A 21,841-nucleotide genomic window follows, 5' to 3' on the forward strand; every position below is an offset into this window, starting at 1 on the left:
CTGTTATACAGGGTGAGCCCCGGTGCAACGCTACTACAAAAGAAATTCTAGTTTATTAAATATTGTTCGAAAACGAAGTCTTAAGCTACGGCTCTTTATGTTTTTACACGTATTTCTAAAACCTATATAGAATATAAAACTGTAACTTTGTCCGTAATTGCAACATTTTTACGCGATTTCGACTCACGTATTTTTTTTTCAATTTTCGTCTGTTTGCTTGTACGTTCCGGATTAACTAAAAATATACAGAACCGATTTCGATTAAACCGCCACTATTTTGTTTCACACGTTTCGAGAAACATTCTAGGCTACAACGGGGTTGGGGGATAAGTACCAAACAATTATAAATAAACTTTATAAACGACTGGAAGGATCGTGATGAAATTTAGAACGTATCCCTAAAGTAGACAAATTTTAAATATCGACTGTACATAAATACTAAAAAAAAACATTTACAACATAGTTTGTTGCTTTTTACGGGAAAACCATTTACGACACGATTTGTTAGCAATTAAATTTAAAAATGTTCGATACGGAATTCAACGTGGACGAGGCTAACGGATATTAGTTGAACAAACACACAGGGAGCCCGTCCATAAACGTCCAAAAATATTTTTTTAGGCATTTATAGACGGGCGCCTTGGTGCAGTGCCGGACTTATGGTGTTAATGACACGTCGTAACGTTCTTCGCACGATTTCGTAACACCGTCTTCGTGTACGCTGTGACAACAATCTGGTGTATGTGTGTAGAGCGCAAAGCCGACCTTATTCCGAGGAATCACGAATATTTCACAGTGTGCCGCATATAATTATCGCGCCTCTTATCACACAGGTCGGTTGAATGCGAAAAACATGAAATGCATCGGTATGTAAGAAATTTTCTGTAAAACCTTCAAGAGAACACATTACAGTATCGTTAAGAACTTTGAAACACCGTCGTCTAGAAACTAGATCAAAAGCATCAACGTTCGAAACATTTTTTTTTCACTTTATCCTATTATCACTATGAATTAATATCTCTTATTCGTTGAAAACAATTACTTTCAATCGCTGCTACGTTTCCAACTATTCTGTTTTGGTCCCACGAAATTGCACGATCGCTTCCGAACTACGCGAGCCAATTCCTCTAACGTTTCCGCGCGCATGAGAACACCAATTTCGAGGGGGAATCCACGCTAGATAGAATAGAAACGAAACGATAATTGACCAATTCGTAAAACGGAGATCACGATGGAATTCATTCGATCAACTTTCATCGGAATAAGGCATGCCACCCGTCGTATTTAAGTATTAAACGCGTCATCTTTGTATCTGAGAGTCGATTAAAATTAGAACGCGTTCCAAAAGATTAGCCAGAGGAAGGTATATCGCGGCAAACGAAGCTGCGGGTTTTAAAATCGTATCGACGCTCTGAAGATTCCATTTGTGTCGTTGTTCGAAACGAGAGCTACAAAAAAATTCGTCTCTTGCGTTAATTCTACCGTTAACAATGACAGTTTTTTGTCTTCGAGTGGTTCGCACACTGCCACCGGCGTCGCGGTCACGGCGATAAATTTACATCCTAAGTATTTCGCATTCGGAGTATCTGAAAATAGAGATATCTAACATTTACTTTATACACTAAGCTGCTCGGTAACTCTCGTACACGTTTTCCTCTAAGAGAATTCTTCGCGAGGACTAATTTTCGGTCTATCGTTATCTATTCCTTACATTATGTATAAGTCGTATCAAAATCAAGGAAAAATAGGTATCGCGATTGGACGATAACGAACATGGCGGTACATCCTTCTTTTTTTTTTTTTTGTTGTTTCGTTTATCGTTCGTGTTATAGTTTCAAGGAAGTGAACACTGCAGAAACCTTCGTCAAGTACCTCGAGACAAAAGCTCGACGAAAGATCACGCACATCTCTCGCACCACTTTCTAGTAAAGCTTTATCTCCACATTTGTAAGCCTATTACGTATACATATATGTTTATATATATACAAATACAACAAAAGTAACTCCGTTGTTTGACAGCCTCTATCGTGAAATTAAGACAGACATTAACTGTCCCGATTGGGATGCTTGGCAAGGAATCGTCGAGGCCAGGGTAAAGGCCAGTTGTATTGTCGAGGCACTGTTCCGCCCACATTTTTTTCGAAATACTTAAGAATAGGAAACCACCAGAGCCGAGCCAGAAAGTTGTTTGGTTCGTATTGCTGCAAGCATTTGAACGTTCTCATCAATACAAATATTAATTCTATTCGATCTATCTCTGATACGCATGCTATCTTTATAGTATCCGTTCAAAATCAATTTCGCTGCATCGTGGATTCTTGTAAAGGGGCCTGAAGAACTAAATGTTATAGATCTGAGTAATGAATTGACAAAATATTTTTCAAGCCTCGATACCTACATATACCAGGGAATGGACCATTTTGGCCATTTTCAGTAAAAGAAGAACGAGTATCGCCAATCAGCATACCGTAGCAAATAATAAAACAAACAATGTGTTACTGATTTTAACCTGCAAAAAAATCTAACGAAAATTTCTATTTATATCATCAAGTTCATTTTTCATTTTCATTAAATTAAACGGGAAACAATTTAATAAAGTAAATGATGTTTCTACCGAGATTTATGGTACTTAGTTATTCGGTACCCTGTACAAATATATTGGCGTTGTAAGAAAACTTACCTTAAGATGCGAATTATTGGCTAACGTGTGATAAATATACCATAAGCGTGTGGTTACGTAGTATGCTATAAGGACGTCCACGGTATAGTGTCCGTGAGCCACTAAGACCATAATTACCCCAACGAGAACTGCAATACCAGCCAGCCAATGTATCGGTTGGCATCTTCTTGGAGAATCTAAATTTTAAGACGTTCCTTTTTAGTATTTTCGTACAGCACTTGGTAGCTAATTCTGCCACCGGTGATACGTACACTCCTTGATAATCAGGTAACTAAGTACAAGCACGACCGTGTGACCACTGTAAATGTAATCCCCACAGTAAGTGTGCTTGCCGTTTATAGACAAGCCGAAGCCAGAGATTAGCTGCAGTACCCTCTTCGTGATAAGAAACGGACTCGTGTTGTTCGCTTTCGGGCTGCAGTAGTATGTTTTACTGGCTACAGGTAGTACCGTCACGTACATCGTGATACTTCGCATCATATACAACAATCCCATCAAAAGAAATACTCGCCTAACAACAATAAATCTGAAAAAAAAAAAATAAGGTTTTGTTAGACATTGGTCGAAACAGGTATGCATAAAACCTCGATAGAGATAGTCTTAAACACCACGAAATTCCTTCTATTTATGTAGATATTTTCTTCTTTAACCCTTAACGCTCCGATAGTATTTTTGGGTCGTTATCGGTAATTGTTTACAAATAAAAAATAAATGTCTTGTTCGTTCACCAAAAGGAAGTAATGTGCATCCCAATGAATGTTTTAAAAAATTCCACACATTACTCGATTATAATTAATATAAATATTGTAATATAAATTGTATTACTTCTGAGAAGAATAAAGACTGTTTCGAATGACTTTAAAATTATTATTTACGCGTGATTGTAGCGTTTAAAATTTTTAAATGAAAAATTAAACACAAATATTCGATTTTTCAAGGAACACTTCGTTCATGCTCCCACGTAATACGTACCTATGCTTATGAAAAATAATAAAAACCATCGCCGAGTTGGACATTATCATAATCAAAACTTCCGACACGTTAAGGGCCCAATCCTGAGCGGCGACATTGTCCAACACCACATCTGGGAGTGGTCCGTATGTTTTTCGATCTGGTACCCGTTCGTGCACCATTGCGAGAGACGCCGTGGTTAGTATGAAATTCACTACCATGAATAGAAACGCTGTAACAGAGACCCGCGCTCTTAGATGCGTTTTAATCAAACAAATTAGAGTATTTCGAGATGCATCGCGTTATTTATTTTTGGGAACGGCGATCTATCGACGATCATCGAAACTCGAGACTTTCAAAAGTTCCAAGCTTCGAATTGATTAAAATTCCATAGCTGCACCGCAACCATCGCCTCCTATATTTCCCGTTTCTTTATTATCCGGAAGCAAATTAATCGATGATCGGATCGAACCGGTTTAATGGAACGAGACGCGGAATAAAGTCCCGGGAAACCGCAGAATAGACCGCATTTAACTGGAAACAAAGCGTTCGCATTTTGTGCACGCGTCGACAGGTAGAAAATAAATCGATGCGATGCAAGGATGCGGGTCACCGTGGTGAAGTCGAATATCGCGCGTATAGAGAACGTAACAACAGAGATCCTCGGTCCACTTTACTTTTTCTACGGCCGCCCGTATTGAAACGGAGCCATTCGACTCCGCTCGGCTATACTTCCTTTTGTCCCGAAAATTTTCACCGACCGCTTCCCTTTTCTATATACTTTTCAAATATTCCTTCTCGCGTCGATGTGCCGCACAATACGTTTCAAAGGTAAACACACACGTACGCGCATACGTAAAGGATGCACCGTGTACGTTAATCAAAAGCTACGACTACGCGAAATCTGCTAGCACATTCGCGAGAAATGGCTCCGAGCCAAAATCTAGTTTCGCGTTCTTGTTTCCCCTTTAAGGGGCTCTTCTACGAATTCGCTCGAGGAAATAAACTTTTTTTTTACTAACGCTATATCCGCGGTTCTGCTTATACCTATAGAGTATAACAGTGTTTCCCAAAGTGGGTTCCTGTGGAATAATTTTTGGGTTCCGCGAGACAAAGTTGTGATGTAACATTGAAATAAGATTAGCTGCAATATTTTCATTAGAAACGCATTACAATATTAACAAACTATTAAACAAATTCAGTCAAATTTTCTTGCCAAAGGAATTATTGGTTATCTGTCGTTTCAAAGTCGTTTATTCGAAGATCAGCCCACTAGATCAGGCTGCCAGAAATCCATAGACGCCTGAACGGTTCTTAAGGGTTCCACAAGAAAAACAGTTTGGGAAACCCTGCTATAGAGGAACAGTAGCATCGAGTGATCAACGACTTCATTGCATTGGATTTATCAATCAAGAACGCGTCGATCGGACATCGTTAGATCAACCTCCGTACAGATCGAGAACTCTTGTTTTCTATCTCTTTACACGTCCGATCGAGCGGCAAAACGCAAAGAACATTGTCTCCTGTCGATAAATGCTCCTCTTTAACACACACGAGGCATCTGAATGGACCTTACATCCGACGTATGTTTTCAGCCCATTTTTCTGGGCCTATAGAACCCCATTACAAAGTGCGTTTGGATTTCGAGGATACATGTATTTACCAAAAATTGTGATTGTAATTAACCCCCGCAACCGAAAATAATTTTTCCAGAAGGATTTGAAATTCTTTTTTTTCAGCTTAAAAAGGCACCTAATTAGATTTTCGGTAAAGAATTTATTTCTCGGAAATGGTTAGGATTTCGGAGGTATGTGTATTAACCAAAAATGATTGTAATTGACCCCTATAACTGGAAATAATTTTTCCAAAGCGATTTGAAATTTTGTTTTTTCGCCGAAAAATTGAGGCACCTAAACGAATTTTTTTCTCGGAAATGGTTAGGATTTCGGGGGTATATGTATTAACCAAAAATGATTGTAATTGACCCCTATAACTGGAAATAATTTTTCCAAAGCGATTTGAAACTTTGTTTTTTCGCCGAAAAATTGAGGCACCTAAACGAATTTTTTTCTCGGAAATGGTTAGGATTTCGGGGGTATGTGTATTAACCAAAAATGATTGTAATTGACCCCTATAACTGGAAATAATTTTTCCAAAGCGATTTGAAATTTTGTTTTTTCGGCGAAAAATTGCGACACCTAAACGAATTTTTTTCTCGGAAATGGTTAGGATTTCGGGGGTATGTGTATTAACCAAAAATGATTGTAATTGACCCCTATAACTGGAAATAATTTTTCCAAAGCGATTTGAAATTTTGTGTTTCCGCCGAAAAATTGAGGCACCTAAACGAATTTTTTTCTCGGAAATGGTTAGGATTTCGGGGGTATGTGTATTAACCAAAAATGATTGTAATTGACCCCTATAACTGGAAATAATTTTTCCAAAGCGATTTGAAATTTTGTTTTTTCGCCGAAAAATTGAGGCACCTAATCGAATTTTTTTCTCGGAAATGGTTAGGATTTCGGGGGTATGTGTATTAACCAAAAATAATTGTAATTGACCCCTATAACTGGAAATAATTTTTCCAAAGCGATTTGAAACTTTGTTTTTTCGCCGAAAAATTGAGGCACCTAAACGAATTTTTTTCTCGGAAATGGTTAGGATTTCGGGGGTATGTGTATTAACCAAAAATGATTGTAATTGACCCCTATAACTGGAAATAATTTTTCCAAAGCGATTTGAAATTTTGTTTTTTCGGCGAAAAATTGCGACACCTAAACGAATTTTTTTCTCGGAAATGGTTAGGATTTCGGGGGTATGTGTATTAACCAAAAATGATTGTAATTGACCCCTATAACTGGAAATAATTTTTCCAAAGCGATTTGAAATTTTGTGTTTCCGCCGAAAAATTGAGGCACCTAAACGAATTTTTTTCTCGGAAATGGTTAGGATTTCGGGGGTATGTGTATTAACCAAAAATGATTGTAATTGACCCCTATAACTGGAAATAATTTTTCCAAAGCGATTTGAAATTTTGTTTTTTCGCCGAAAAATTGAGGCACCTAATCGAATTTTTTTCTCGGAAATGGTTAGGATTTCGGGGGTATGTGTATTAACCAAAAATGATTGTAATTGACCCCTATAACTAAAAATAATTTTTCCAGAACGATTTGAAATTTTTTTTCTTTTGTCGACCTTACCTCCTATAATTTTTTTTAAAACTTCGTTTGTAATTTCGAATTTTGTTTGACGCTCTACGGCAATGTTGTTTAATGGATATATAATAGTTGTATTGGGCCACGTAAGTCCATAATGTGCAAGATCTGCTCGTATACCTGGTCCACAATTGAAACAGTTTCACGACGTAGCGATTCCTCGGTTTTAAAGTTTCCACGCGAACCTTACCGAGAAAGGTTTTCCACTTCTCTTTGGGAAAACGGGGTTCTTCGCGAAGTGGCGCAGGTATGTCGATCTTAACGACGCCGTTCCCGGAGCCGTTCGGTATCCCGGGATGCCGGCTAAGACCGTCGATCTTCTCGTCCTCATCGTCCACGTAATAGTCGGAGCCGGACGCCACCCCGGACCACTTGTCCTTGCCTTTGGTCGGCGCACCAGGTAATAATGGCTGCCGTTGGTAAACGTCGCTCGACTGTGCCATCCCGTTACTGCTTCCATCAACCGCCGCCTCTACGTCCCTCTCGTGACCTTCTCCGGTGCCCAATGGTCGATCGAAGCTACCGTAATCGCTGTGCAGACTCGTGACCTTGGGGTCCAATACCATCCTGCGAACAGAATACACAGCTACAATCGCGATGATCATTCGTCGTTCCGCGAGACGAACGGGTGGCGATGGTACGCGGTCCCGGTATCCAAATTTCTTTTCAGCCTTCGAGAACTTATTCGCTTCGATGTCGAATCAAATAAAAGGTAAATGGTAAAACACGGCCCTTCGTGTCGGATAACCAAAACGAATTTTAGTTTCGGGACCGAATACCATCCTTGGCAACAGGATTTCAAGCACTTCGAGTCGGCTCGAGACATATGTATGTATATGGCGAAACATTCGAATTAATTCAGATATGATTCGAAGCTTAGAACTCGTAAAAGTCTTGATAGATTTGGATGTATTGAAATTTCAGTGTAGCTCAGTTTATTCGAAATGTACAGCCGGAAAATTTATTGAGGGGATCCAATCCACATGCAGATCAACGACGATCACTTATGCGCTTATACTTAAATAGAATGGCTGGCTTTTTAGTTGCATTCCAAAATATAGAAGAACGTGTAGCTAAAAATAAGCGAACGTAAGTACTATGCCCTCGAAAAATAATTTTAACACGTTCATCAAGTCTTACGATATATGTATGTGTGTTTCAAACGTAAGCCTAAATTTCAAATCGTACTGATTAAGAAATTTTTCACTGATAGAAGAATTACCGCAATTTGTCGACCGATTTATTACGGTTAGAAATTCATATTAACTTTCAAAATACATTAAGCTCCAAAGCTGCTCTATCAGACACGTGTTTCGATACAACGGTAATTCCTTTAACTTTTGTCAATATCTGTTGAAACATCTCTCTCAGAAAACCCACACACACGCACAGCCAAATACCTACATGCTTCTTAATGCCACAATCCTGCACAAAAAGACTCAATAATCAGTACCTTAACTAATAGAGCTATCGATATCTGCGAAGAATGGCATCTTGATGAATAACTAGAACACATAAAGAACGCATTGGCTTAAAATGGCGTTTGTCAAAGAAAAACAGACCTAACGGTAAAAAAAAAAAGGGCGAAATAAACGAACCAAAAGAACAGAAACACAGACGAAGACAAAAAGGGTCTTATTTTTCGTTCGAGTCCACAGCATCGTGTGCCTTTCTTTTTCTTCGATTCTTAGAACGATAATTCGTAATAGTGTCTATATGCAGTTGCAAGGGAAAAGAAACTCCACGACTTTCATCGAGTCGTTTAACGAGGAACCAGAGTCTTCACTCTGCGATCCGATAAGCGAACCAAACGAGACCTTACGACCTTGGCGTTTGTAACATTTCAGATAAACGACGCTTTTAAAATAATCACCTCCAGAAATATCTACCGTTACAGTTGCACGTAATTTTTATACAACTTTTTTAAAATTCATTTTATTGTATTCCTATTTAAAAGCTTGAAACGTTCGAAGATTTAGGCGGTGCTCTGGTCTTCCTTGTTTCTTTTTATTCGTACAGAAACTTGGACCAACGAATCGACTATTTATTTAGAAATCCGCGGCGAGCAATACATCGCGAAGAAAACCGAACCTGATCTCGAATGTCTGGTTTCGCTTTGAAACGAGAACCACCGTCGTGCGTAGATTTAAAAATCGACGATGACGAATGTAAACAGATTAATAAAATTGTGTTTACCCGGTCAGCCGGATCGACGGGATTCCATCTTCGATCTATTTTGCTTGCAATTTGCTAAATGCAATTGTAGGAATTCGCGACTATACTGCCACGAGAAGCTTAACCCTAATACCAGACGCGTGGTTATCGTGCGGAGACCCTCCGCGAGGAAGCCTTTTATCTGCAGACAATAACTTCTTTGTCGACCGACGCTGATCCCCTCATCAATTATATTTTCGCGTCATCGTGTTGTTCGCGACTCGTTCAATTGTCCGATCAAATGATTTTGCATTACATCGTCGATCGATTCGTTCGAAAAACAACCGACCGGTATTTTATTTATCCGATCGCCGAGGAATTCGTTCGTTCGACCCTCCTCACAGCGTACCACGGAATCCATTCTCGATAGGAACTCTTTATTTTAGGTTTCACCGAATAATAATAACAGTAGCACATGAACATGTAAAAGTAAACGATAATAATGCGTTAACAGAATGTTTTTCACGGAATATATCGTATACAATACTTTATTTTGTTTTTCGTGAACAATTGGACAGACAAAAGACACAATTTTTAATCAGCCCCATAGCGCATGCGTTAAGCGGTGATCATAGCGATAGAATCACGCGTTTCACTTCCAGTTTACATGTATAACGTTTACTGTAAGCAAATAGATCGGTAAACGGGAAAGAGTTGTCTCGTTAGAAAGAAAAATCGAAGCTCTGCGAAGAATGGAACTATTAAGGTCAATTGCCCTTGATTCGAACATAGGTGAATCGACTATTGGCGATTCAAGAGTACAATGGAACGGAAATAGAGAAGCGTTCTATCGAAGTAATCGGTCGAAATACATTTTAAAATGCTGTTAACAAATACACCGAATAACTCTTTGTGAGATTTTCGTGTGAAAATAATAAAGCGGCCCGATTTCCCAGACGAAAGGTTCACAATTTTAAGGTAGTCGACCCAGTAGTCGATCAGGTTAATAAAGGTGGTAAACGCTTGCATTCCGGTGCATACAGACAAGACGCCGTTTACAGCGATTTCAACGAACAGTGAAACCCCAGCATTCGTAACAAGAGTCGCATTTACGTCACGAATAAACGACGCCGGCACCGTGACTCATTTCCTTTTTTCCTCGTAACTGATTCACAGCTCCACCTACTATAATTGACGAACACACTGGATGGATCTTCGATTGGCAGACTCTAATGACCGTTGGACGAATCCTTCGTTCGCCGGTAGAGTTCTATGCAACGCCATAATAGACAAGGTACAATGAGTCACAAAATTATTGGCACAAGTACGCGTGTTTAATTAAAATAAACGTCGATTAATTTGGAAATTAATTGTATTTTTAACCAGCCAACTTTATTCTAAACCGTATTCTCATTATATATTTTCGCAGCTGACACTTCGAGGCTTGTTTGCAAACAATTTTGTCTGTTTCCGGGCAATTGTATTTCTTGCGCAAAAGCAGATGCTGCACTTTCGACATATTTTGCTTGTTTGTTACCAAAAAAGGTAAGAATGCTGTTCAGGCAAGAATAAAATTGCACGATGTGTACGGAAAGGATGTTTTAACAGAATGGCAATTTTGATATCGAAGGTTGCTCGCGTTTTCGAAGGCTAGTTAAAACTGACGAAGGCGAAATAAAAGTACTGGTTGAAGCACACCAAAGAATAACAACACGAAGAATCGTCAAATTTGTCGAATACAACCCGTCTGCGATCGCATGAAACGACTTGGCTTCGAAGCCCGACATTTGGGTTCCGCCATGATAATGCCAGACCCCGCACAAGTTTAGTAACTCGTCAGAAGCTATTACAGTTTGGATTGGGACGTGCTACCACACCCATCATACACGCCAGTTCTGGCACCATCGAATTATTACTTGTTCCGGCCTTTAAAAAGTTTCTTAAACGGTGAAACATTTACTTGAAGCGGCGATGCCAAAAATCACTTGCATCAGTCCTTTTATAAATAAAGATCAGAAATTCTACGAGTTGGATCAAAACGACCAGTACATAATTCAATAAAATATTTAAATGTTATAAGAAAATTGTTCCTTCTCGCGAAAAAGAAAAACGAAATTACTTTTCGTACAACCCAATAGCGTCTACTGGTAAAAGTATTTCACCAAATCATCTCGATAGGGTGGAAATGGGGGAATCGCAGAGGGGATGTATTGACAACTCCTGGGCAATTGTATAATGACTGTAATAAATGAATAGCTGTTTCGAAATATGTATAAAAGCATTGCGTGCCGCGACTGCTTCGTTATCGAATCCTGTAACCGCGATTACACGTACATACGTCCGCAAACTCTGCTATCGCTGATCAAACTACCGTCGATCGTACCGACTCTATCTCGACGTTTATCACGGTTCAACGGTTTCTAAATTATTATAACTCGATAACCGTCCCCGCGTGACAAGAAACACTGATCCCACCCACCGCATCCTCGAGACTTGTTAAATTACCGTGACACTTGTTTGCCAGCGTTCCACGCGCCCCTGTAATTTCAATGGCCGACGATCTTACACAAAATATACAGGGTGTTCAGCCACCCCTGGGAGAAATTCTAATGGGGGATTGTAGAGGCCAAAATAAGACGAAAATCAAGAATACCAATTCGTTGATGGAGCCTTTGTTAAAAAGTTATTAACGTTTAAAATTCCGCCCTTACTGAATTTTTTTCTCGAAAATGCGCAAGATTTCGAGGGTATGTCTATTCACCAAAAATACTTGTAATTTACCCCTGTAGCTAAATATAATTTTTTTAGTATGATTTGAAATATTTAATTTCGTCTAAAAATTTCAATACCTACTCGAATTTTTTTCTCGAAAATGCGCAAGATTCAGGGGGTATGTCTATTCACAAAAAATACTTGTAATTTACCCCTGTAACTAAATATAATTTTTTTAGTATGATTTGAAATATTTAATTTCGTCTAAAAATTTCAATACCTACTCGAATTTTTTTCTCGAAAATGCGCAAGATTCAGGGGGTATGTCTATTCACAAAAAATACTTGTAATTTACCCCTGTAGCTAAATATAATTTTTTTAGTATGATTTGAAATTTTTTAATTTCGTCTAAAAATTTCAATACCTACTCAAATTTTTTTCTCGAAAATGCGCAAGATTTCAGGGGGTATGTCTATTCACAAAAAATACTTGTAATTTACCCCTGTAGCTAAATATAATTTTTTTAGTATGATTTGAAATATTTAATTTCGTCAAAAAATTTCAATACCTACTCGAATTTTTTTCTCGAAAATGCGCAAGATTCAGGGGGTATGTCTATTCACAAAAAATACTTGTAATTTACCCCTGTAGCTAAATATAATTTTTTTAGTATGATTTGAAATATTTAATTTCGTCTAAAAATTTCAATACCTACTCGAATTTTTTTCTCGAAAATGCGCAAGATTTCAGGGGTATGTCTATTTACAAAAAATACTTGTAATTTACCCCTGTAACTAAGTATAATTTTTTTAGTATGATTTGAAATTTTTTAATTTCGTCTAAAAATTTCAATACCTACTCGAATTTTTTTCTCGAAAATGCGCAAGATTTCAGGGGTATGTCTATTCACAAAAAATACTTGTAATTTACTCCTGTAACTAAGTATAATTTTTTTAGTATGATTTGAAATTTTTTCATATCGTCTAAAAATTTCAATACCTACTCGAATTTTTTTCTCGAAAATGCGCAAGATTTCAGGGGTATGTCTATTTACAAAAAATACTTGTAATTTACCCCTGTAACTAAGTATAATTTTTTTAGTATGATTTGAAATTTTTTAATTTCGTCTAAAAATTTCAATACCTACTCGAATTTTTTTCTCGAAAATGCGCAAGATTTCAGGGGTATGTCTATTCACAAAAAAATACTTGTAATTTACTCCTGTAACTAAGTATAATTTTTTTAGTATGATTTGAAATTTTTTCATATCGTCTAAAAATTTCAATACCTACTCGAATTTTTTTCTCGAAAATGCGCAAGATTTCGGGGGTATGTCTATTCACCAAAAATACTTGTAATTTACCCCTGTAGCTAAATATAATTTTTTTAGTATGATTTGAAATATTTAATTTCGTCTGAAAATTTCAATACCTACTCGAATTTTTTTCTCGACACTGGGTAGGATTTTAGAGGTATGTCTATTCACAAAAAATGCTTGTAATTTACCCCTGTAGCTAAATATAATTTTTTTAGTATGATTTGAAATTTTTTAATTTCGTCTGAAAATTTCAATACCTACTCGAATTTTTTTCTCGAAACTGGGTAGGATTTCAGAGGTATGTCTATTCACAAAAAATGCTTGTAATTTACCCCTGTAACTAAATATAATTTTTTTAGTATGATTTGAAATTTTTTAATTTCGTCTAAAAATTTGAATACCTACTCGAATTTTTTTCTCGAATGTGGGTAGGATTTCAGGGGTATGTCTATTCACAAAAAATGCTTGTAATTTACCCCTGTAACTGAATATAATTTTTCCAGAACGATTTGAATTTTTTTAATGTAATTGTTAATAACTTTTTAACGAAGCCTCAGTAAAGAAATTGATATTCTTGAATTTCGTTTTATTTTGGCGACTAGAATCTCCCATTAAAATTTTTCCCATGGTTGGTCGAACACCCTGTATATGTCTAAACCTCGCGTTACAAACAAAACTGCACTATTAACAATAACTCGAACTTTTCCTCAGTGTCCCATACACTGTGAATACAGATTCATCTCATATTCCGTGGACGTGGTTTGGAAAACTTACTTTCCAATAAATGAAAAGCTCGTAGTGACTACGACTAATTATAAACGGGACAACCGAACGAACGCTAATAATTTCTAATGTTCTCGAAGTTGTATTAACTGTCAGAGCAAACACTAAGCTGTTACGTTTCTACGAAGCCGCTCCGAGAATACCTGAAGAGGCTCGGGGATTATGGTGGAACAAAATAAACCAAATCGTTTATCTTACACTCGACTCTGATTCGTTTATCGACAGTTAACGAAGAATATTATTTAAAAATAAATCTAGGGTCATGTTTTACATGTAATTTACACTATAAATAACATATTACCGCACAAAACACGCAAGCTAAATTTTAAATCAATTTATGCGAGAAACGGACGAAAAATGTTCACAGTCGATGCGAAAACGAACGTCAGCCCTCGAATACCGTGAATGTCAACTACAACTACGCTGCTTGTCGCACCTCGCCAATAAATTACCAGGTACGTACGGTGTGTTTATCGCGCTGGTAAATTTTTATCGTAACACATAAAACCTCAAAGTCCGCGTACGCTCGGCCGAAAATAAAAAATAATTGCTCGCTTACGTAAGCCATCGAGTAAATGTCTGCTCGCTGTCGCGCGTAAACGTGTGGAGAAAAAGAAAAACGAAACGACGCGCACCACCGAATCGAAATCCGAAAATCATCGTTGTCGATCGTTGTTCCGAGAATCTAAGACCGTTCAAGCGAATACGTGCACACGACGGGAAACGAGGCGAAACGATAAATAGAAAATAAGATTTGCGTCCACCGGTATTATCTACTTACGCGTCCAGCGAGATAACAGTTTGCACCGGCTTCATGTTCGCGCGCAACGTAAATACTACGGTGCAGAATACTCGCGGTAAGTAGGCGGGCGAAAAGGAGGAAGACGAAAAGAGAGACCGAAACAGGTACGAAGTCGGGTAGAGAGGGCGGAAGAAAAACAGTGGACCGTGGTATGCGATTGGTAAAGACCACCGTCGCGACCGTATAATTGGAAACAGTACTATGGTCGTCCTACATCCGCGTTAATATGCACGCGATTAACTTTACTCGGTAAGGCGAAAAGCCTGGCCCGATCGTTGTACACGCAACACCGGAGCGGAGATCGAGAATCCCCATTGACGCGCGAATATCGAGGGAGTGCCCAGCGAGCTGGCGTTCAGCGAATGCGCAATTGCACGCGTATTGTAGAAACGAAACGGTGGAAAAGAAATTTGTGAACCATTTGAAATCCTATTGTTCCGACCGCCATTATTCGATCACGTTCGAGGATCGTGATTCGTCTTGTTGACAGCACTTGTCGTACTTGACACTTTAACAGCCGTACGTCGACGATCGAGTCTATGTATCGATGGACCGTCACCGACACAACGGTGAAATCGATTCACAATGTAATCGCGATTCCGACGATGAACATTTCAATGTTAAGTTTAAGAGTTCAAGTTAACTGTACGAGACATTACGAAACGCTATACGTAAGAAATCTACTCGAATCGTGTAAATGCGTCTGCTATACCCGGAATACCCGATACAGTAATGAACGATCGAATTTAGGTACTGAAAAGTGTTGTTTATTTAGGTTCCTAAAACAGTTACGATTAACTATAATACTGTTATAACTGGACTGCGGATCTTTATGCAAATTCATATTTTTATTAATAGAATTAATAAAATGGGAGCTTCGTAGATGATTGTCTCGACCCTTAAATATAATAATTCGTATCTTACTTTAAGTATTTCTTATATTTTTGCATATTAAGTGCATTCTGTAGTTTCTTGAGAATTAAAATTCCCCATAAATGCATACACATACGCAGTCTAGTTATAACTATTACTGAAATTACGATTCCGATGTAACATCGGTTACGGTTATCGAACTTCAGTTTCCTTTTCACCGATTATGTTTCTTAATAATTTAAATTCAACGACCGACAGACAAAGCATTATTGCTGAAGTAAACATTGTTGGATAACATCGTAACAACTACACGATAGTTCGCAGGAAGGTGTTCGTAGATCGATACAATGTATAATTGAATATTTCTATCTTTCAATTAAAATGTAAACAGAAACAATAAACAATTTATATACGCAGTTTCTTTTTCTTCCTGTTTGTTCACCTTTGTCCCTAGTTTCATTCTATATCTATCTAAATATTATTATTAGTTTTACGTAATATTTGCGAAATTCAATCGTGCACTAGTGTACTCGAAAGATTGTGGAACAAACGCACCGCTGGATCTATCTCCGCCATTAGGAACACTCATATTTTCGTTAACGGAACCGTGGACGGCGATCAGGATTTCGCGCGACGAATAAATCCCGGTACGATTTTTATTTACGCCGATCGAAGTCGGGAGTCCGGAATCGACTGTGCAAGGTCTCGTGAGAGGCTCTCGTGCGACGCCAAAAATACACTTGTGCAACCGTAACGCAAGTAAGCAGCAGCAGTTGAGCCGAGAACTGACGCCGCGGTGTTCTCGGCTCGAGGCACTCCGGTGCACGTGTACTCGAAAAACCGTGAATACGCGACGTTCACTCGAAACACAGACCAGCTGGCGTTCGCGGGATATCGCCTGTTGTATCTTGTTGCCCGCCCTACCGACAAACGGCTACAAACGATCGATCACTGATTACGAAGAATTCACAACTCGCAATTACACCGAATCGGGCATCCTCCGTTACATCTCTCCCACGTCTCTACAATATTTAACGAACATTTACTGCACAATTTTTACGCAAAGTTGCCACGTCGTACGACCAACTTTTCATTTTACATTTTTTTTTCTTAGCGAAAGTACAATTTCACGTACCTGAACGAACGCTTATAATATCGATATTGTATCACATTTCTCGCGAAACGAATGGCAAGTACTTTCTTGTAGAAACACTGGTACACGTGTGACGTAATTAATTGTTGGTATGTTTTGCCAGCGTGGAAACACGTAAACGTTGAAATTCTAAATATACCACTTAGACGAAACGGTAATTAGAGATCGCGGTTAAGGCGGACCACCGCTAGAACGCGAGACACCGCGCCGCGCTGGTGTCTCGCCGACGAAACCCGCAGAGAAACTGCTCGAAAGGTTCGACGTTCGACGTTCGACGTTCGGCCTACGGTATTGCAGGAAACGGAGAACTGCATGGTGGGAGAGTTCGATAGAGATGGGTAGGGTGTGTTGTAGCTTGTATTAGGTTTTACGACTGCCAAGGTCGGCTGCTTACTTTCCATAAGAACAGCGACGTGTACGTCTCAACGGCTGCTACTCAATTAATAGAGAAGAATAAGCATTCGCTTAGAGAACGTCACCAACGTTGATGGAATAATCATCTCCTTATACGCGCGCCGCATTCTTAACACTAGATCGCCCAAGCGAGTCCAAATTACTTGTATTTTCGTTCTCTATAATCTCCCTAATTTCTTACAATTTATTTTTTATTTTCTTTCCTTAACTTTCATTGAAATATCCAAATAATCAGTTCTCTATACCAGTTTTCCTTTTAACTTTTTAAATTAACACAGAGTGTTCAGCCAACCCTGGGAAAAATTTTAGTGAGAGATTCTAGAGGCCAAAATAAGGCGAAAATCAACAATACTAATTTGTTGATGGAGCCTTTGTTAAAAAGTTATTAACGTTTAAAGTTCCGCCATTACTGAATTTTTTTCTCGAAAATGCGCAAGATTCCGGGGGTAGGTCTATTCACAAAAAATGCTTGTAATTTACCCCTGTAACTAAATATAATTTTTTTAGTATGATTTGAAATTTTTCAATTTCGTCTAAAAGTTTCAATACCTACTCCAATTTTTTTCTCGAAAGTGGGTAGGAATTCAGGGGTAGGTCTATTCACAAAAAATGCTTGTAATTGGCCCCTGTAACTAAATATAATTTTGTTTAGTTTGATTTGAAATTTTTTAATTTTTTTTTTTTTAATAACTTTTTAACGTAGCCTCATTTAAAAAATTGATATTCTTGATTTTCGTCTTATTTTGGCCCCTAGAATCTCCTATTAAAATTTTTCTCGCGCCATCGGTATGCCTTTATCTCGAGTTTATTCCTTGCGCTACATAAATTCCTATATTGCAATTGCACACGAATCTTCCCGGTAAAAATTTCCATCCAACCGTCGTTACTTCTTACGACCGAGATAGAACACGTCACGATTGGCTGAAATTAGTTTTATGGCGCTCAATGACGTAATCGAATCATCAGCTGTTCTCATTTCAATAAACAACATTTTTAGATTCATTCTAAAAGTACATTTAATCCGCAGCTTTGTTCATCTTAATATCGGTTTGAAACATTCATTTATTAATTCTAATTTACAGACGCGTTTGCGAATGAAACATAAATGGAAGTTAGTTTTGAACGAATCTAAAATGTTTATTAATCGCGGATAAAATCTGCCCAGCTCGGTTTATAGAAACAATACATAAGCGACAATCTCATGTTGACGCATACGCAGTCACGGACGCGTGCATATGGGCGGAATATACTATAATAGTAATAACAGTTTTTTGCAAATATCTTGGAAACTAACGCGTAACGGCGATTATGCATAAAGAACGTAAGACGTTTCGAAATCAGGAGTACAAAAAACTACTAAATAATTACTACAGTATAGCAAGGGAAATCTCAGAAGAGCCTCCGTCGATTCTAATGAAATTTGGCATACTGATGGATATATGTATATCTGACTAAAATTTCGAGAAAAATTAAGTACAGAAATTTTAGAAAATCCCGTGAAAACAAATTTATGTTTTTGTTGTTTCTACGACAGATTTCATCTTAACGTATGTGCAAATATATGCATATAAAAATTTTTGCATATTTATATATTTATTCCTTGATTTATTTATTTATTTATATTCTGATAAGAGACTGTCTTATTACTACTAATTATTAATCCTGCAAAAACAAAAGGGTTTGTAAAGTTGTCGTGATTAGTTACGATTCTAAAACAAAAAATTCGTAAAAATGCACGCTGACTATACTTACGTGTTCACAGGTGTTTTCCAAATTTAAATACCTGTTTTTCTCAAAATTGGCCGATCATCTGCGGCTGAAATTTTAGTTCTGTTTATTCTGAACATAGATCCATCATTCTGCCAAATTTCATTAAAATCGACTGAGCTCGCTTCTGAGACTTTCCTTGCAAGTCGCGTATCGTATGCCTCGTATATTTTATTATTACCACTGTGTCACATTTAGACGTTCTAATTTCTCATCGCGGCAACAAATAATGTGAACAAGACATTGAACTTTACCTATAAAAATATGTTTCGTGTAAAGATGATATTAACACATTATTTTGCCCTCTAGAATCCCCCCATTAAATTAATTTAACTCAATTTGCGGTAAGAGAGACATACGTGGTCGAATTATACCGTTGAAAATTACAATGTTATCTTTTTATATATTTTCATACATGGGAAATAATACCGATAGAATATGTTAACATCCCCAATTCCGCGAACTCCCGATACTCGAATGTATCGTATCGTACGAGCGTCGATTTCATGCTTACTTTTAGCATATGCAAATGTACAAAACATGCATTATGCGAATCGAAATGTATCGCGGCATATAACGCAGTAACCGTTTTTGTTAACGTTTCAAAACAACCAAAAATTATTAATAAGTCTGCACGACATGTATCGATACTACTATTTTGTGTAAAAGAAAAAAGAAATGGCGTCAAATTCCAGATTATTACAACCCTTGCGATGGTAATGCCGTATTCCTATTTAAAACATACAATTAGCTTAGCTATTTTAACGTTCTGTAGAAGACACAAATAGAATGTACTGCGTATTCAGAACAAAATCATGTCATGCAATTGTAACATAAAAAAAGGGACGACTAAATTTTGATTTACTCGTCAACGTGTTACGTTTGTTTACAATCTGGAATGAAGCATCCTAACGGAGTAACTTAACGCCCGTATATAGATAATGCAGTGAAAAAAAAAAAAAACGAAAAACTAAGAGGAATAGTATCGATACCGCTAGATCAAATATCACCATACCTTGTTAAAGCACTGGGCAATTCGACCTTGACAGGTAATCTTAACTTGTGCATTTTATTTGTTACATACACGCACTACAGTATCTTTTCAGTCTCTCACTACATCGGTACGTGCTAGAGAAGCGTGCGATTTACGGCAGACGGTTGTAGCAGAAACATAACCAATAAATGTAGACCCGGATTGTCCGTTCGGACAATGCTTCCCGCGGGTGTGCAACAGGAAGGCAAAACACATATAACAAACAACACATAAACTAACCAACAATACTTCAAAGGGGAAGAGTTCTAGTGAATGACTTTTACATGGACACTCGAACAGCTAATGACTTCTTTCTGGCTCTTAATCGTTCAGAGATGGTTGTAGACTAGATCTACGACGCAAACTCATATCGCGATCACTCTATCGTTCTCGAGTTTAAACAACCGGTCGTACAATGTCAGTTCACAGCACTCACTGTTCACGCTCATCGTGTTCTTTTCGGAAATCCACTGTACGGAACGATTCCAGAAAATTGACACTTGGACAACAAAAAAAAAAAATAAAGATGGCGTCAGCCAAAGACCCGCACACGGACGGGAACGAGAGGGACGGCCGAGAAACTAGAAGCGGTTCCGAGTTCTGAATTATCGCCACATTTTTCCATTGCACGAGCCACCCGATTCTTTAAAGCGACACGCGCGTAGCGACAATCGCGGCAATTATTTCAACCTTACTACCGACAGTCGTTAATCGTTGACTTTATCGACTTGGCATTTTGTCGGCGGCAAATTCAAATGTTTTGAAGGAATTTGTTTGAAACGCTTTTGATACTTATTTAACTCGGTCACAAAACTGCACATTTTTATCAAACGAACAGATAATACATCAATTATTATTCTTATATAAAGATAAGAACAATAATAACAAAATTATTGAGAAATGATAAGCAATTAATTGAACTTGTTGATAAAACATTGTATTAATTCGAATATATTTCTGTATTTGAAATACGATAATGCTATTAACTTTTACAGAAATCGATCAAATAATATCAGAAACGTATGACAATATAGTGAAATAAGAATGTAACCGATTAACCAGTCGTTGACAGAACGGTCTCCAAAGAGGATTGACATTTAAACGGAATATTTCTAAACCAGCTTAACGTTACAGACAAGTGCTAAAAGCAAAAGCTGCTTGGTGAAAATGCGCGATCGCTTGCTTACCTAAGCAACGCTTTCCTCCAACAGTAATCCGTTTCGATTACGAGCAGCTGTAATTTCATCATATACGTAGACGTTGCTCAAGGCATACAAGATCGTCGAACACGTCGGCCGATGCCTGTTCGAACTCCGATCGTGAATCTCTTCACCTTTTGTGGTTCCTATGCGTATGTTTCCACTGTTTGGGGCGCGACTTGTGGACGACCTAATTCACTGTTATCGATCAATCGAAACGAAAACGTGCTCGTTCACGCAAAGGAAACGAACGAGCAACAACGAGCCGAACCACACGCAGAAGATTCCTTTCTCTCTTTTTGGAGGGGAGAAGTTTTTCTCCCTTAGAAACCGTTGCGCGTTGTACGAAATTTCGTTTACTGTATCATCCACTGCACACAAGAATATATCGCGACAGATCTGTTCACGTTTCGATACGGCTTCCCCGTTAAATGTTCTCGCGATCCCGTGGCCGTTTAACTTTCCTGAAGAAGTAGTCCGCGGACGAGTGCCACGGTTGCATCTCGTCTGATTGCAGTGGAAATCGAGCTGTGACCGAAAGGATAGCAGAGCTTTCGTCGAATTTCCGCTGGAAAGCCCGAGAGCGCCGCACAGGAGGTCATTGTGAAAGGCGCAAGCGCCCCTTCATAGATCGCGCTTTCCTCATGGACGACTCAGTGGGCTGATGGCAACCAGTGACGTCATTGCGGAAGGGAGATTCATTCACGAATGTTCGACGCCCCCGCATTCTTAAGGCCAAGGACCTTCGCATAGAAATTACTAGCCACTTATAGTCAACATTCTAGTT

At 38.2% G+C, this 21,841-nt stretch overlaps 1 protein-coding gene across 13 annotated transcripts; it reads right to left on the minus strand.

Moving 5' to 3' along the window:
- Positions 1-100: 100 nt before the first annotated feature.
- LOC122396415 (phosphatidylcholine:ceramide cholinephosphotransferase 2-like) lies at positions 101-21,451 on the minus strand. Of its 13 annotated transcripts, XM_043394878.1 has the most exons (8): positions 16,790-17,248; positions 16,496-16,497; positions 8,300-8,351; positions 7,037-7,413; positions 3,653-3,863; positions 2,932-3,206; positions 2,681-2,856; positions 101-2,201 (listed from the first exon to the last, which is right to left on the minus strand). In XM_043394878.1, exons 4-8 carry the CDS (start codon positions 7,410-7,412, stop codon positions 2,046-2,048), a joined length of 1,194 nt encoding a protein of 397 aa, XP_043250813.1. In that variant the 5' UTR covers position 7,413; positions 8,300-8,351; positions 16,496-16,497; positions 16,790-17,248; the 3' UTR covers positions 101-2,045. The 13 variants fall into 13 exon arrangements, with proteins under 13 accessions (XP_043250813.1, XP_043250785.1, XP_043250766.1 ...); XM_043394850.1 differs by lacking the exons at positions 16,496-16,497; positions 16,790-17,248 and adding an exon at positions 20,096-20,439; XM_043394831.1 differs by lacking the exons at positions 16,496-16,497; positions 16,790-17,248 and adding an exon at positions 19,838-20,439.
- Between the last annotated feature and the right edge of the window lie 390 nt (positions 21,452-21,841).

This window comes from Colletes gigas, unplaced genomic scaffold, assembly GCF_013123115.1.
Source record: "Colletes gigas isolate AHSC1104 unplaced genomic scaffold, ASM1312311v1 Colletes_gigas_Sc00001, whole genome shotgun sequence".
Taxonomy (NCBI): Eukaryota; Metazoa; Arthropoda; class Insecta; order Hymenoptera; family Colletidae; genus Colletes; species Colletes gigas.

Bases quoted from the DNA above. Each gene is read 5' to 3' on its own strand.
- LOC122396415 (XM_043394787.1), bottom strand. From the start codon at position 14,473: ATGATTTTCGGATTTCGATTCGGTGGTGCGCGTCGTTTCGTTTTTCTT. The intron at 2,857-2,931 runs GTACGTATCACC...CTTAAAATTTAG, and splicing joins TTACCTGATTATCAAGGAGT to ATTCTCCAAGAAGATGCCAA. The intron at 2,202-2,680 runs GTAAGTTTTCTT...AAATGCTTGCAG, and splicing joins CCAATAATTCGCATCTTAAG to CAATACGAACCAAACAACTT.